At 39.5% G+C, this 12,479-nt stretch overlaps 1 protein-coding gene across 4 annotated transcripts in view; it reads left to right on the forward strand.

The window, feature by feature from the left end:
* Positions 1-12,479, forward strand: part of ripor2 (RHO family interacting cell polarization regulator 2) — a 62,325-nt gene that overhangs the window by 32,452 nt on the left and 17,394 nt on the right. For all 4 annotated transcript variants that reach the window (XM_067613030.1, XM_067613032.1, XM_067613031.1 and 1 more), the window contains exons 2-6: positions 4,934-5,054; positions 9,043-9,198; positions 9,657-9,735; positions 10,493-10,516; positions 11,011-11,064. In XM_067613030.1, the coding sequence (XP_067469131.1) occupies positions 4,934-5,054; positions 9,043-9,198; positions 9,657-9,735; positions 10,493-10,516; positions 11,011-11,064 (434 nt within the window). The remainder of the gene's footprint in view (positions 1-4,933; positions 5,055-9,042; positions 9,199-9,656; positions 9,736-10,492; positions 10,517-11,010; positions 11,065-12,479) is intronic.

Raw genomic sequence — 12,479 nt, forward strand, 5'->3', positions numbered from 1 at the left:
TTGACTATCCAGCTAATAGAGTCTGGTATCATTGTGTACCGAGTTCAGTTCTTGACTTCTTCTCGTCCATCTTCATTCTGTGTCTTTAGTAAATGGTTGAAGTGCAGGAAACTTTGTCCAGCCTGTTCTGTGATTACCCAGAGAGCATTAGGTAACAACATGTACCATCATATGCCACCCACTGCTCTTCTTTTAGGCGAATGAGTCAGAAAGTCAGAGAGACAAACAGGGCAAGGCAGAAAACTGAGCTACTGAACATCCAGACACCAAAATGTACCAAAGTGCTTCAGGACATTACAAATTGCTGCTCTCTTGATAGGTATTTTGCCTGCTGCCAGCTGTGGTGAGGGAAAGATGATCAATCGCTATAATTAATCATTGTCCTTCAGTAGAATGTTCTCATGATGATATGATTATATAATGTTATCAGACACATTTCTGTTGTCCAAATGAGCAAAATGCAACTAGCAACTAACAACTAACAAAATTAGCCTGTATAAGAGTGTGGGCTCACGTACAGTACACAGTACAACACAGTTGATTGCTTAACATCAGGTTGATTATGCTGTATGCAATTTCACAAACTATTGATTTAATATTCTTAAAGCTGCATTAATCAATTTTGATATCTGATATTGCCTCATGAAATCACATAGGGAACACTCTTAGCAAATGAATGCAAATTTACTCATCCAGCAGGCACAGAGCAACATTAGCATCCATTTGGAGTAATGTTTCTGGTCATCTGATACGTTTAATGCTAATATTCACTCTTCTTTTAGCTCTGTTTTTGTTCTCCACCAGCTCCTGTGGGAAATAGCTGTCGCTTTAGCTGCTAAATGCTTCGCAGCTTCACCAGCTAGTTGATAACTTTGCGTGTCTGCTGTTTGGTTCTGGGAAGGTAGTGTACAGTGGGCTTATAAGAGCCTTTTTGCTGATAACTAATGCTTGTGTAGCTAAAAACAAGGATGAGAGTGGAATTTTGTGGGCTCTAAAAAAAAAATAAAGAATGAGCTGAAAGATGCTAAAAAGCTCTGTAGAACTGAGGGATACAACAGAGTTAGGTGTTCATTCTGTGATTGTTCATCACTAAAACCAACAGCATTCACAATACAAGATGTAATTTGATCAATTGTGTATATAAAAATATGAATTAATGCAGTTCACTCACTCTAAAGAATCTTGTATATTATTTCATAGATAAACCACCAGCCTGTTGAACAAAACAAGGTATATTTTTGGCTACATCTGACCATTCAAACCAGCCCTTTTCCAGGCCAAAGCATCTAGACAAACCATTGATCCTGATGATTCATTTACTGAGTCACAGCCATCAGGGTCCTCGGTGTTAAAGTGAGCTGCTATTAATAGCCTGAATAGTATCAGTCTCATTGGCTTATTGTGCCCCCCACTGCAAAACAAGGCTCTAGTCTTTCCTCGGGCCTCGTGCTGGGTCTTTATGTGGCTCTCTGTCTGTCAGACCAAAGGAGAGGATATCAGGTTGCTGGCTCAATAGCTTGTACCTATTGTGTGTGTGTGTGTGTGTTCTTGCATTTGTATGACGACATGAGCCCGGCCCTGACCCCACACATAGGTAGTCTATCTTCTAGAGACAGAAAGATGGATGGATCAGTTGAACATACATACACATACAAACACAGGGCCCCACAAACAAAGTAACAGACCAAAAAAAATGCAGTTTTGCTTGTTGCTTCATTTGGCAAAGTTGTTTAACTGGTAACGCCGTGGGATGGTTTATCTCGTTTGAGTGAGAAAGAGAAGCAGAATACTGAGGCTTTAGATGCTGATTCCTCTGTTTGCTAGTTGAGTTTAATTTGATTTGACAAAACTGCCTCCCTCTGTCTCTCTCCTGTAGGCATTTCTGTGTTCAGCAAACTTTTCCTCAGCTCAGTTGTGAAGCGATACAGATTAACAAGACAGAAATGACACGACACTTCTACTTGCTCACTACAATGTTTACAGTCATCACACTCTTAACATGTTGGATGTGTAATTCAGGATGTGAGAAAAAGATCCACAAGTTTGAAGACTTGTCAGACTCCAAAACGCTGCATAGTGGTTAATAATACTATGAGATGATTTTACAACAATAATTGTATCCTTCATGTTGACAATTGGCAGGTAAACAGTAGAAATACTGCGTTCACTAGTAAGGAACAACAATCAACATTTTTGGACAAACCTGCATTTTCTGCTGCCAAAGCAGTGGTCTCATTGAAATGAATGAGGGGGCTGAACGCAGCCTAAGAAGAAGTTTTATGGCGTGTTTAGACAGAACACAAAGTGAATTTTCACCTCACATCATTTGTGAGAGTTTGACTTCTGGACTGTTTGTGTTTTATCACCCCAAACAGCCAAAATACCAACTGTTCATTAGCTGTAGCATCAATTTGCGCTGCATCGAGCAAATTGGCATCTACTTGCACCTCTTCATTGACGTTATATGCAATTGCACTGCCTCTAAATTCACTTTCCATTCTGTCTGAACACAGTTAGGAATGTTGGCATTTGTCCACCCTACATCTGAAACCGATTAGCCAATTGATCAATTAGTTAAGACAAAACTGATTGGCAACTATTCAAGCAAGGGTTTTGGACTGCTGGTCAGACAAAACAAGACACTCAAAGATATCGTCTTGGGCACATGGAAATTGGGTTGGACATATTTCAATATTTTTTTACATTTTTAGACCAAACAATCACTTTATTTGAAAGACAATTGGCAGATTTTTCAATAATCGAAATAATCTTAGCTGCAGCCTTAGTCCACCCTCAAGCAAATCTGAACTTTCTCTAGCTGTTCTATAGCTGACCTCTAGATCCTCTATATGAAGGGATTTGTTGACAAAATAAGGATTTGATTTGTATCTTATTTTACATTGTTACAATTTGTTTTTCTGTTACTTTGTGATTGAAAAACAAAACTTGACAGAATGAGTGATTTTAAACATGCACTGAATTGCCCTTTTAGTTTAAATGCCAACCTGCTGCCACTAGCACCATGATCTGGACAAAATCTTATTATGCTAGTTGAAACTGTGATTCAGTGACCTCAGCGGATCCTTGCCTCTGGGCACTCGATCCCTGCAACATCATTATCTTACAGCTATACGTGGAGGTTTCACTGTCTATTTTCAGCGTGTTCCCAAAGTACCCATGTGAGTCATGTTGCATTCCACATCTCCAGCTTAAAAAAGGTTGAAATTTGACAGGCTGCTGCTGCTAAATATAGACGTGGTGATAAAAGATGTCTTAACTGTAGAAGAGGCTGATTAGATAACTCTGCCACAGGATGGTCTGAATTTGCTTCCTGGAATTTCTTACTTGTACAACTTGATTTCTAAATGGCAAACAGGGCTTTTAAAGCTAAATCAGATCTGTAATCAACCCCTGCTTGCACCACATTAACTGCTTCAAAACATCTGCAGTCTGATCAATTGCATTTTTAGAAAAGTCTTAGTTCAGGTAGAAAATATGCACAAAGTACACATCGCACATGACAGAAAGTGACGAGTCATGTTGTCTGACACCTGATCGAAGAGGGAAAACATGAAACAGTAACTATTGAGGTCTGTTTGCAGTTGAGCGGTGATGGATAGGTTAGAGGAATCAAGACATGTTAGCACAGGATCTGAATGCTGCTCATCCACATCACACACGGCAAGCATCACCGCTGTGTGCAGCATTGCACAATTTTCACTGCACTCCAGTTAACCTTTCTATCAACATGTTTTGGGGTTAAAGGACCATTTATTTGAACCCGATGTATGTGGCAATTGTGACTCTATGTCTCCTGCTGATTTTGCTCTCTGCAGCTCCGTTTATTGGGATTCAGATTGAGTTGGGCGAACAAGGCCTCACATGTAATGACAGTTATTGGGGCAATCTCCGTCAGCCTCCTACTGCTTTAGAAATAAACGTGATTTTTTACAGTTCAAAAGTTTGTTTGGGAGTCTGAACTAAAGTAAACACAGGAACTAACCACCTGTAGCAGCATTATGCAGTTATGGCTAACTGCGTAAGGAACTACATCTGGGGCAGTTTGCATGTCAGTTTGTTTATGTCTGAGGCTGTGGATAGCTCAGCATCTGTTCATGCCAGAGAAGTAGCAACTTAGTAGATTCAATAAAATGGTTCATGCCTGCAAGTTTACAAATTGCAAGGATAAAATGACAAGATCCACACAGTTTTAATGGACTACCGCTGGACGATGGAGACTTGCATACTGTAATTTCTCACACAGTTAAGTGTTGTAATCAAATTTTTCCAGCTGGCCTCGCTCTTTTTATGCAGTTGATGCTGTGGAGATAAACTAGTCTCCAGGACAACAATATATAAACACTGTAAACACTGTAAATACATGTGTTGTAGTTACACAGCTGGGGTTACTCTCATCCATGGACGCTTCTAGATTTTCTAGTCTGGCAGCAACAGGTCCATCTACAGAAAAAGGTTTTCTCTTTACTCTTCAGGGGAACGGTGACTGCAGGAACAGCAGCAGTTTCTCCGAGGTAACTGTTACTGTACGTTGACTTTCTTGACGGTCCTGTTGCCTTTCTGCCTCCGTTCTTCGTTTTTCTTCTTTCAGTTGGTTTATCTTCTCACTGGCTCAAATAAATACGGTTGGACAGTCAAAGTGAATTGACTCAGAATTGTCTTCATAATAGTCCACGGAATAATCCGTCATTGCACTTAGTATTTTTAGTTTCCTTACAGTCCAACCGCGGTGAAAGTCAGCCTCATACATGTAAACAAACCTCCGTGTGCAGATAATTATGTGGGTGGTTCGGTTAGCCGGCAAACTGTTCATAAGATGCTTTTTGTTGTATCCATGATGCATTACCAATCCTTCACTGGTTGTCAGCTTTGAAACATGTCCTATAATGCATTTGTATGTCTGTGTCTCCTGCAGGAGTGTCGTCACGCGTCCCAGAGATCATGGCGGCAGGTACCCACTCCCCTGGGGGGCCCAACGGCATAATCCGGAGTCAGTCCTTCGCCGGCTTCAGCACGCTACAGGAAAGACGCTCACGGTAAGCAGAGGTCTTCGGTTCTGTTAATCGATGATCAACTGATGTTACTTATCTCGGAGATTACAATTGAGGTCAGGGGGTAGATGAAGGAGTTTATCATACCCTTAGAAATGGTATTGATGTGGAGATGAATGTCTATTCACAACATGTTAATGATCACTACTAATACTTTACTAAAATGTTGTCAGTTAATGAAGGTCGTCAGAGGAATAGTTAATCAAACACTTAAAGAATTTAATTTAGACTTAAATGTACTTAAAGTCCCCTTTTTAGCATTAATAAGCAGTATATAAAGATTTAATACATAATTTAAAGCACAGTTGTAAGCAGATGTGAGCAAATAAATAGTGGGACTTAAAGTAAAGTGTTATCAAGACAGCAGATAGCTTGTCTTCATTGTGGATCGCTTCAGTTTATTAACTTCAATGTGTTAAAAATGACTCATTCTTGATGCATTTAGAATAATTTTGGTTTTCTTCCTCAGAGTATATTTTAGACACTGCCAGCTCGCTCCTGTTGTTGTTGTTGTTGTTGTTGTTGTTGTTGTTGTTGTTGTTTAGTGATACAGTTGTCAAGCAGTTTGATTCAGGAGTTAGATTTTTTTCTGCTGTTTTGCCTATTATGTGTTGAATCTGAAGATCAGATGCTCTTTTCATGTAATCCGCTGACCTGTAAGGGTAAGAAAAGTAAGACAAAGTCTTCTTTCTTTGAGTAGGTCTCTAACTCTAAGTTTTACGTAAGTGGTGACTTGTTCTGGTAAAATGAATGAAGTCGGGGTTGTGCCATCGGGTGATGTGTGATCCTCTGATTTAAAAGCAGTAATTTTACTGGCATTCAGAAGTCTAATTTACTGCCTGAAGTCGTCTGTGAAATACATCCCGGTGAGTAAATGTAAAATTGGTTAGGATGGATGTGGTTTGGCAGTTGTAACACAGGTGGTAGAGCTGTTAATAAAAGGGTTGGGGGTTTGATTCCTGGCTCCTACTGTCCACACAGGGAGGTGTCCTTAAGCAAGAAACTGAGCTCCAAATTGCTCCCAATGTGTGTGCATATGTGGGAAAAATATACGCCGCTTTAGACAAAAGTAACATAGTGTCGATGGAAAAGAGAATATAGAACAAAAATTGATCTGCAACAATTAAGGATTTTAAAACAAGCTGCAGCAACTCTCTTCAAGGAAATTATTCTTAATATTCTTAATACTTGCATGCATACATACATACATACATGCATGTTTAGCTGTGCAATGCTTTGATAAAAATGTCCCTTTAAGAAACCTCACCCATCACTGCTTAGATTCAAACTTCAGTCACACAAAAAAGAAGGAATTCAGGACTCAATCATTTGGAGCCAGTCGTCATAATGTTAAAAAAATCATCAGCGAGTCCTGTACAGGAATCCTTAAGGAGTGATCATCACTTAATGACATTACCGGATTACTCAGTTTCCTGGTAATTGTGTCATTCATATCTAGAAGTTGGTCTGGAAGAATTAGCAATCAATAAAGTTTCTGAGTGATGACTGTTTCATCCTCCCTCTCAGAAGCCGCTTACTCCATCATCAGAAGACAAAGCCCTCTCACATTCACATCCCAGAGATATCTCTCACGATCTTAGATTCTTGGTTGTCGGGCGCCTGTGTCTGGGTGTATTTCAGCAGAGCAGGTCCTGCTGAGAGAACTGATTTTGAAGAGACTGTTCCCCTCTTCTCTCTCTGTTCAGACAGCGGATTGGGTAATTGGCTGGAATGACTCGGGTGTGTGGGCGAGTGACAGCGAATGATAAGTTACTATTCTGATAATGAGCGAGGTGGAAAGCTACAGAGAGATGGCTTCTGAGGCCACTGGAGTGTGTTAGAATGATTGTGTGTGTGTTTCCGTGTGCATTTATGCATGCATGCATATTGGAGGCTTTGCAGACACTCACACAAAAGCAGAGTTTTTTTGCATGTGTGCTAAATCAGAAGTGAGTATGGAATTGTGTTAGTATGCATATATATGTGTCTCCCTGCCAAGAGACCTTCCTGCACTACAGCTTGCATGACCCCAAGGCTACGTAGCGCTCTCATTCAGCGGTGCCCTACATTTGTGGCAGCTTAGCCGGAGTTGTGCTGCGTTCGCTGGCACGCAGCAAGACGTGGTGTGTTCCAACTTGTCGGGCGCTGGAATTGGTTGTCGCCGTTATCCCTGAGATGACTCTGGGATCGTTTCATTAAGTCTAGGGGAATGTCATTTGTCAGCTAAATCTGTAATGGTTTTAAAAGCTGAAATGTGCATGAGCGGGTTAGATGAGTGTGACCTAAAATGGAATGATGTGACTGGAGGAAGTCTTGATGTGGCTCTGCTGTATAGAAAAATGAGCTTTTTTCCTTGTTTGAACACAGAAACTAAGGCTTAGAAATAGCACTGAAACAATTAATTGACAACAATTTTGACAAAGAATTAATTATTGAAGTCATTTATTAAGCAGAAATGCCAAATATTTCTGATTTTAGCTTCTTAAAAATGAACCACTTTTGTGTATTTTTCTTATTTTTTATTATTGTAAATTGAATTACTGTGTTTTGAATTGTTGGTTAGTCAAAAAAAAGCAACAAAAAGATTTCACCTTAGGCTCAGAGAATTTTTTTCCCTATTTTCTGACTTTTAGACCAATAAATTAATCTAATTTAGAAAAAAACAGATTAATCAGTGAAGGAAATAACCTCTAGTTGCATCCCATAATGATAAATAATCAGTGTGTAGGTACATCAGGCTTTCCCTCTGCATTTGTTTGCACATTTGTAGAGCTGCAACAATTAATCAATTAGTTAATTGACATCTATTTTGATAACTGATTCATCATTAAGGTCATTTTTCAAGCAAAGATAACAAACATTGATGGTTCCTGGTTCTCAAAAGTGAGAATTTGCTGCTTTTCCTTTTCCTTACATTATAGTAAATTTAATATGTTTGAGTATTGAAGTGTTGGCCCGATAAAACAAGACAACCCTGGGGCTCATTTTTCACAGTTCTCTGATGTTTTATAATCCAAACAGTTGATCCTAAAAAATGATCAGAAGATTAAAGGACAGTGAAAATAATCATTAATACATTTATGATACAAAATAAAGGAGCTCCTTTCTCTGCTGTCTATTCAAATCCATCAACTAATGAACTCTCTTTGACTTTTCATGTGTTGGCTTCCCTCCCTTGAATCAGTCACAATGTTGGTCAACTGCTGGAGGACTGTAGGGAAGAGGGTGAAGAACACATGAATGTCATGGATTGCCGAGAGTTTGATGGCCTCAATGTGTGTGCGTGTGTGTGTGTGTGCGTGTGTGTGTAAGTTCACTCCAGCATAAGATAAATGGCAGCCACACACAGGTCAAACACAGAAAGTTGGGGGTAGGAAGCACATGTTTGCATGTGTTCACACATATGTGTGTAAACTTGTGATTCAGCACACCTCTGTGATTGATGAAGAGGTTCTCTACTGTCAGTTTGTGTGACTGACAGTCCTGCATTTTTGACTAATGGTATTTGAATAATATGTAGGCCAAAAGAGTCAGTCCTGTATGGCTGAGTTATTTTGGTGTGAACAGACTCGACGAGCCGTCTCCATCTGACAAATGAGATGAATTCATGCTCAGGCTGGCCCAAGGGCCTGTTCAGGATGCTTTGAAATAATACAGAAATCTAATGTAACGCTTTGTTATTATAAGCAGCCTGCAGGCCTGATTCTCTGAAACACTGGAAATCCTGTGATAAATATGCAATATAAGATGTAATATTGTGTCTGTGTGAGTAACTCTGAACTGTGAGCACCTTTTGGTCCTCAGTAGACGTTTAAGTGAAAATGGTCCTTTTTCCTGCTTTTGTTGTATAAAGTCCATTTTAAAGTCATTACACAGCAGACAGAAAGAAAATTCCTGCACTCTGGAGAAAAAGCAAGCTCTAGATGGACTCACCAATATGTGTGTGTGTGTGTGTGTGTGTGTGTGTGTGTAGGTGTAACTCTTTCATGGGGAACACGGCGGTGCAGAAGAAGCCTCAGTCCAAGCCCAAGAAGCCCCACCTGTCGGGTCACAAGGGAGGCAGCAGCTCCAGAGAGCCGCAGCCTAAAAGATTGGAGGAGGTTTACACTGCACTCAAACAAGGCCTGGAGTGAGTAACACTTACACTGATGTACACCTACACTGTGTACACACACTTCACTCCGTCAAGTATAAAAATATTTTCCTCTGCGATATATAAACTCGCTGAACGTTGCAGAGTAACTTCTTTTCTTTTTAAGTGAGTGAGACGTGTGTGTACAGTTTCAGTACATAAATGTTAGTGACTTGTTCTTATCTTTAATTTGTACATTTCCACCCTGTTTGGGGTTGTGGACTCATATATTTATATGAATCCACAAATATTTATATGCTAATGTGTTTATATTGCTGTCAAATACTGATATACAGTATATACATACATATTATTTACAATATACATAATCCAGAGTATGTTTGCATTCCTGCCTGCTATTGCTTTTGCCACAGCAATGTTCTAATTTCTCTCACATCGGTCATTAAAGTTGCGTCTTATCCACATGTTTTTTTTGTTTTTTTTTTGTCCTGTAGTGAGTATCTAGAAGTTCATCAAACAGAACTGGACAAACTCATGTCTCTGATGAAGGACATGAAGAGGAACTCTCGCCTGGTGAGAAACTACTATTTACATTCCAGCTACAGTTTATGCTGCATTCAAGTCCGACAGATAGGATGGTAGAAACGATTTCCATGTGAGGGTTTAAAAAATACTGTGCATTGTCAATATAAAAATATATCCACTAAATTGGGTTTAATTACCTTGAATGATGGATTTCTGCTGAGGTTTGGTTTGGTTTTTAGGTACTTCATTATTATTAAACGCCTAAGTCGGATCTATATTGGAGCTTTAAGGAAAATCCTATTTCCCAGTCATAATTACAACTTGGATGTTGACTTGAATGCTGTTTAGAAGTCAGAAACTAATTAATGTCCGATATGACGCTCTCATCTCAAGAGCCACAGAAAGTGTTAGCTTGCTTTTGTCTCCAAGAGCTCAAAGAGTGAATGTACAAATGCAAACAATTCATAACATAATAATTCATCCCATCATGTATATAGTTTATTTCTCATGAATATCTGTGTATGGAAGCAGTAAGAGCAAAAGTTTTGGCAGCCAGTATCACTTTTCAGATCTCGGCTCTGTTTTATTGTCATTTAGATTACATCATGATTATATCACGTACAACAATAATATTTCAGTCTCACACACATACTGTACACTCATGGGATTTTTTTTTTTTTTGATGCCAGACAACTGCAGTCTGCTTTGACTAAACACACCCAACTATGCTGTACTCCTGTAGTAACTGTATGAATGTGTGTGTGTGTGTGTGTGTGTGTGTGTGTGTGTGTGTTTTTCTCTCCAGGGAGTTCTGTACGATCTTGACAAGGTGAGTTGATGGAGGGGAGGGTCCACTGTAACAACCGCTCCAAGTTTGGTGCGCGTTTACGGGAATCTTTTGATGTAGGAAAGAGTTGAAGGGGAGGAAGGAAAAAAAAAAATACAGGATTTGAAGAATAATGCAGGTAGAGAAATGATGAAAGAGGGAGACAGTGGGTGAATCGAGAGAAAGAGAGGCAGCTTGAGAGGGACTAACTGTGAGAGGCTGCAAAGAGGGAATAAAACATGTCCATATCATGAAAAGCATATTTGCATATAAGAAACACATATGATATAATTGGACATTCTGCCAATCTAATGACATACATTTAACAATCCCAAATGTCACTTTTTTGTCATGTAAGCTCCATCTTGCAAACTGTACCTCATTATATCCTGTAGTATGGACATAATTATTGATTATTGATTATATTTATAGCTATCGACTATGTGTAACCATGTTCTCATGAGCTCCGGTGAATTGTTGTGCCTGTCTGTCTGCAGCAAATCAAAACCATTGAGAGATACATGAGACGTCTGGAGTTTCACATGAGCAAGGTAAGAACTTTTTTTTGTCAATGTCAATACTGGATAAATTGTGTGAGCGTTTTGTTCTGAGTCTTCATCATCTCATCATCTTTTCTGCATGTTTGTACTGCACCTTGAAAAAGCAGTCACTAATTGCTGTTGAAGCTTTCAATACTTCTCAATAATTCTTCTTTCCCTTTAGCTTCTTTACATCTCTGACATCCACACAGTCACTCAGAAGCCACAATGCTGCCACATATTCCTCCCTCTTTCATTTCGGGAAATACACTTATTTGTTTTCTTGCTGAGAGTTAGCTGAGAAAATTGCTCCCACTTTCATGCCTAACCAGCAGACAGTTAGCTTAGCCTAGCTTAGCACAAAGACTGGAACAGAGGCTAACAGTGAGCCTGGCTCTGTCCAAAGCTAACAAAATCCACCTACCAGCACCACTAAAGCTCACTAATTAACAGTTGATATCTTGTTTGTTTCATCTATACAAAATCCAAAGAAAAAAAAAAAAAGAGGTTTCCCAAAATGTGAAACTATTCATTTAAAGGGGACATATCATGCCTCTTGTGATTTTTGTTATTTTTATAGTTATGATGTCATAACAAGTTTATGTAAAAATGCTCCCTGAAAATCAAAAGCCCAGGTTTCAGTTTGCAATGTTACCTCTACTTCCTCCTCATGATGACATCAGATTGTTTGCACACAAATGTCCGTTCTGTGATCTTTGTTGCTAAGCATATTTTGCAATATTTCCTGTTTCCATTTCGAGTAAAGAACAAGAAAGAGAAGTGAAATCCTGCTACTGTTTGTTTATGTAGTGTCCCGAGCTGCCAGAGGGCTGCCGTTTGGCAGCTTCCTGAAGCTGGCCAATCAGAACATAGTGTGCTCATCAGGAGGGGTCTTAAGGAGACAGGAGCTACAACAGCCTGTTTGAGATAGAGGCTGAACTGAGGGACTGCATAAAGAGACAGTATAAGATAAATAAGGGTTTTTTAAAACTGTAAATCATGTAAATATATACCAATAGAGCCCCAGAATATAAATATAGACCTGGAAATTTGATCATTCTGACAAAATAGGGGTGATAATTTGCCTTTTCGGGTCTTTAGAAGTTTCTGGTTTCATGTTGAGTTATTCAGTAAGGTTGCAGTTTTACGCTACGCTCCACTGACTTGTTTTAAGTTGGTTTGACAGGATTTTTGCAGCCAGATTTTTTCCAGCTCGTTTCTGGTTCATGTGTTGACATATTAGGAACGGTTCCAACTGTTTGATGATTTAGGCAAAAACTTCCCTACCAAGGTTGCCAGGTAGGGTAACTTTTTTTTCCCCCTCCATCCTCCTTTGTAGTCTCCTCCCAGGTGGCCAGGTGGGGACATTAATCCCCCCTGCATGGTTGCGAGGTTCTGTGACTTCTCTTCCACGTCCCCTTTTGTAG

The sequence above is a fragment of the Thunnus thynnus genome, chromosome 15 (assembly GCF_963924715.1).
Source record: "Thunnus thynnus chromosome 15, fThuThy2.1, whole genome shotgun sequence".
Lineage (NCBI taxonomy): Eukaryota > Metazoa > Chordata > Actinopteri > Scombriformes > Scombridae > Thunnus > Thunnus thynnus.